This window comes from Merops nubicus, unplaced genomic scaffold, assembly GCF_000691845.1.
Source record: "Merops nubicus isolate BGI_N331 unplaced genomic scaffold, ASM69184v1 scaffold42762, whole genome shotgun sequence".
Classification (NCBI taxonomy): domain Eukaryota; kingdom Metazoa; phylum Chordata; class Aves; order Coraciiformes; family Meropidae; genus Merops; species Merops nubicus.
The window spans coordinates 1-5,036 of NW_008592376.1; the positions used below are offsets into that span (position 1 = coordinate 1).

A 5,036-nucleotide genomic window follows, 5' to 3' on the forward strand; every position below is an offset into this window, starting at 1 on the left:
TTTGGGGGGATGTTGGGGGTTTCACGCACGGCCCAGTACAGAGGGTTTCCCGGAGCCTTGCGCCCGGCCTGCGAGGCCTCGGCCGGGAACGGCCGCTGCCGGGCTGCGGGGAGCTGGGATCCTCTGTCCTCTGCGCTGCCTGTGGGCAGGGTGGTGCTGGTCTGTTCCTCAGCACCGTGCCGGCTCCCAGCGGCTTGGGGGTAGCGGCAGTAAGGGCTTGTAGAGCCAAATTCCTGGCTCCTAGCTTCCAGTTTTCCCAAGGTTTTCCTCAGTGGAAATTAATTTTTTTTTCCATTTGAGGGGGAAAAAAAAAAAGCAAACTCCAAACAGTGTTAATGGCAAAATATAACAAGGCTTACTGCCAAGCAGGCTCTTCTTTTATATTGTCCTTTTTTTACAGAAATGAAGAATACTGTGAAAGTGGAGCTAAAATCTAATACTGCTTCCCTTTCCCTCTCTCTTGTTGAGTAGTTGGTTGGGTTTAATGGTTTGGAAACACTAACAGCAGGGCCACCCCCTAAGAAAAAGTGGCTTCCATCACCCTATGAGAAACAGTGGGAAGGATCATGAAAGGTCATCTTTTTTCCCCTTCCCTGATGTAGGAAGAGGTATATTCAAAGTGTGAATTGGGACATGGAGGCACTGTGCCACTGACAGGCTGCTTGTAGATTTTGCTTGGTGTGACTGTGGGTGTTTTGGGCCCTGACTTGAGCAATACCCCTGGACCATTTCTGGCGGTAGTCTTGTTGTCGGTCCTGCTCCAGGGGCTGCAGAAACACTAACACTGGTTCTGGGGAGAGTTCTAGGAGGAGTGTGAATGTGTTTCTTGGGAGCCACACAGGTTTAAATCGGTATAAGCTGGTTGTGAAACTGCACCCTGGAATCTAATGCAATTTTTGTTGCACCAGCCCTTTCTCAAGGGGCTGGCAATAGGAAATGAACTACTGACTTAACTGGAAATCGCGTTTATGATGTGGAGGGTTGGTTTGCTTGTTTTTTTCCTACTCATTTCAATAAGCCTGCAAGTACATTTTTTGGGGGGCCTAGCTTAACTTTTTTTTTTTTTTCTTTTACTGCATTTTAAGGTTGGAGTAAGAGGGAAGGACATTGTAGTTCTTGGTGTGGAAAAGAAGTCTGTGGCCAAACTTCAGGATGAAAGAACGGTGCGGAAGATCTGCGCGCTGGACGACAACGTCTGCATGGCTTTTGCAGGTGTGGGGTCCCCCTGGGGGGTGGCACTTGCTGGAGCACCCCTGGGAATGCTCATGGGTTCTGAGAGCATAAAATACTTGGTGTAACTGGCTGAGGCCAGGGGCAGGAGTGTGTTCCCACAGCTGCTTATTCTTGTTTTAAACAAGAGCAGCCAGCTGTCTGGGTAAATATAGAGAGTGATCTGATGGGAGGAATTGTGTGTTAAAAGTTGCTGAGGTCCTGTAGGTTTAATGTGAGCATGGGGACTGAGAACTGATGTGGCACTGGCACAGGCACATGCTGTTTAAATAGATATGTGTACATTTGTGTGTATATATTTTATGTATTTGAATTTTTATATATTTTGTATAAAATACGTATTATTAATGCCTATCACAGGAGCTATAAGAGACATTTGTCACTTATGGGGACCTTTTAAATAGACCAAGCCAAAAAAGCTAAATTTTGCAGTCTAAAACAAAGAAAGAAAAAAATCTGTTCTAGTTCAGAAGACTTGACCTAAATGATCAGCTCTGGATTTGAAGCATAGATATTCTAGTTCTACATTCTTCTTGTTCCAAGTGCCTTAAATTCCATTGTTCAAAGCCTAAACAGGAGATGGGAAAGGTTCTTTTTTTAAAAAGAAAAGTCAATGGAGAGAAAAATGTACTTCAGAAGGTTTCTCCTCTCTTCAAGTAGTTTAGAATCTTTGTGTCAGTGTTAGTAATGCTTTAAGAGAGATCTGATTTAACCAAAAATCAAAATCCTAAATATAAAAGCCAGGTCTAAATCTAGCCTGGGTGTAGACTGGGTTGCAGGAGGGGTGGGCTCAGGTGCTTCTGCTGCCCACTGCTGAGGGTTGTGATATGCACAGGTGGGTTCCTAAGCGTGAAGAAAAGTTCTCTAATAGAAACAAGCCTGTACATTGAAAATGACATCTATTTCTAAAGAAATAGAATTGGACATAAATTTCATCACACTTTTTTTTTTTTTTTCCCCAAGATTCATACTCATTTTTGTCAACGGGCCAAGAATCACTGGGGGGTTAAAGCTGGTGTGTGGTTAGGGGGGTGTGAAAGCAATAACTGAACGTGTGAGACGGGCTCTGGCTTTGTCCTTGCCGTCAGTCTGTCAGTAGCATCCCAGTTCCCTGGCTCAGAACTGCCTTTGTTACCTGAATCACAAATGTGAAGGCTGTGAACTAAATCCTCTGCTGTTTTGGTACATCAGCTTCTTCCTGTTGCCTTGAAAACACTCTCCTCACTCAGCAGACCCCCGGCGGCCTGACCACTCGGCTGCTTCTCGCCTTGCTCTTCACACTGACCCCATGATTTCAGGCAAGGCCCCAAAAAGGGTCTTGTTGTGTGTGGTGTGTGAGGCGTGGGCTGAGAACGCTCTGTCCTTTCAGGGCTGACAGCTGATGCCAGAATAGTTATAAACAGAGCTCGTGTGGAGTGCCAGAGCCACAGGCTCACGGTGGAGGATCCTGTCACCGTGGAGTACATCACGCGGTACATTGCTAGCCTGAAACAGGTACGTGGGGCTGCAGGGGGGAAAAAACAACAAAAAATGCTTAAAAATGCATCCTGACAAACTGTGCTTCAAAGTGAGTGTGTAAAACATCTGCCTGCCCTGGCCTTGTTCTGCTCAGCTGGATAAAAAAGTGTAACAAACACACTGCTGGTGTTTATTTGGAGAGGGGATGGAGTAAGAGAAAAGCAGGATTGATTACTGCTGAGCTTTTCTCCCAGGATGAAGAAATTAGTTAGTCCTTGTAAGGACTGCATAGCTGGGTTAGTGATACCATCAGGAACACTCTGCTTATCAGCAGCTCTGACTGACTCCCCTCACAGCAGCGCCCGGTGTTGTCAAAACCTCCTGGCTCCTCTTCCTTTGTCCTCCTACTGAGCTGTTGCAGGGAGGGGCAAGAGGGGAGCAAATCGTTTTACATTTGATATTCATGAATTTAAAATTAATTACAGGGGCAAAACACACCCAACTGTGTTCTGTGATGAAATTAATTTGCCAGTGTATTAAACTGATGTTCAGCAACTAGTGGGGATTAAAAAGTCTGAACTGTCTTACACAGCTGTATTAGTGTGATGGTGGCACTAGTGCAATTCCTGTCATTATGACTAGCCAGAAGAGAACTCGCTAGAAGTATTTCTAGTGCCTCGTGCAGTCCTGACTTCTACAGGACACTGCTTTCTACTCATAAAGTGTGTCCAGAACTGCCTCTGAAGCCAGTGTCTGTGCCCTCTCCCTGCCCAGAGATACACGCAGAGCAACGGCCGCAGACCCTTTGGTATCTCCGCTCTTATCGTGGGATTTGACTTCGATGGGACCCCACAGCTGTATCAGACCGACCCCTCTGGCACCTACCACGCTTGGAAGGTGAGTCCATTCTGTCTCTGGTGGAGAAGTAATGAAACATTCGTGTGTTCTTGTCCCCTTCTGGGAGGGACTGGTGTAAAAGGAGATCACAGCAGCTGGATGGTGCTGGCTTACAGCCACAGAAATCCATAGCAGTTGGGGGTGCCTGGGGTGGCAGCCTGCTGTTCAGCTTCCCTTGGGACACCTTGTCCTGATGTACAGAACCCCACCGTGCCTGACAGCTCTCTTTCTGTGTGACATTTGGGCAGTAACATGTTCAGTCTGCTGAAAAATACAGTGATCACAAAATTATTTCATTTTATATCATTGCACAACTTGCATTTCTTGCTTACTCTGTAAATTAAGTCCTTTTCTACACTTCATTTTCTTTCTCCCCTCGATGTTTTCAGGCTAATGCCATTGGCAGAGGGGCCAAATCAGTGCGTGAGTTCCTGGAGAAGAACTACACTGATGAAGCCATTGAAACAGATGATCTCACTATTAAACTTGTCATCAAGGCTCTTCTCGAGGTGAGGCTGTTCCACCTCCCTGGTGAGGCTTCTCATGCTGTCTGGATTAACTTCTCAGATGGGGGCAGGTGAAAATCGTGGTGCATGGCACAGGGAAGTACTATAAAAGGACCTAAACTGGTCACTGCAGGCCATGGGTGTGGGGTTCAGCTCAGAGTTCAGAACCATTCGGGGAACAATTTCCATCACTTTTTGTACAGAAAACTCCCCAGCAGTTCTCTGGGGAGGGAAAGGGACTTCACTCTGGGTGTTAAAGCAGATGCACCAAAGATGTGTGAAACCGTATGCAGAATATTTTACATTTGTATTGAAGCACAGAATCCGTGGTGGGGGTTGGAAGGGACCTGTGGGGATCATCTCATCCAACCCCCTGCATCCGGGCAGGTTTGGAATTTCTCCAGAGAAGGAGACTCCACAGCCTCCCTGGGCAGCTGCTCCAGGCTCTGGAGTTTAAGATGGAGACAATATCAACAGGCAGTGGGTGGAAATGAGGGGTTCTTCACCAGCCATGAGAGCACTAATGCCACGAGGAGAACCCTTATTGAGAGTGACAAGAAATGGAGTGGAGAGCTCAGAGCTCGTGAGCTGAATGCTCCCCATCCATAGCTGTGCTCTTTCTTTGAAGGCCTGAAAGGGGTTTGTTAGAATTAATTGATGGATGTGCTCCTAATACCTGCCTCTACCTCCTGTGAAGGTGGTGCAGTCCGGGGGGAAGAACATTGAGCTGGCGGTGATGAGGCGGGAGCAGCCGCTGAAGGTAAAGGTCTTTGTTTTGCTTTCCTCCCTTTATGCTGGTTTCTTTGATCTGTGTTAACTTCCAGCTCTTAATCTCCCTTTCTGCCCTGGTAAATATTTCTGTAAATATTCTGCCCAGGGAATGTTGTGTCTGCAGGAGGTACCTGTGGCTGGCCTTACCCTTTTCCTCGTCGGAACCAAAAAGCC

The 5,036-nt window shown here is 46.8% G+C and overlaps 1 protein-coding gene across 1 annotated transcript in view; it reads left to right on the forward strand.

Annotated features, from left to right (window-relative positions):
* Nucleotides 1-1,085: 1,085 nt before the first annotated feature.
* Nucleotides 1,086-5,036, forward strand: part of PSMA7 (proteasome (prosome, macropain) subunit, alpha type, 7) — a gene marked incomplete at its 5' end in the record, with an annotated part of 4,295 nt that continues 344 nt past the window's right edge. Inside the window, 5 exons of the mRNA XM_008935119.1 lie at nucleotides 1,086-1,212; nucleotides 2,600-2,724; nucleotides 3,463-3,585; nucleotides 3,975-4,094; nucleotides 4,789-4,851. Of these exons, the coding sequence (XP_008933367.1) occupies nucleotides 1,086-1,212; nucleotides 2,600-2,724; nucleotides 3,463-3,585; nucleotides 3,975-4,094; nucleotides 4,789-4,851 (558 nt within the window). The remainder of the gene's footprint in view (nucleotides 1,213-2,599; nucleotides 2,725-3,462; nucleotides 3,586-3,974; nucleotides 4,095-4,788; nucleotides 4,852-5,036) is intronic.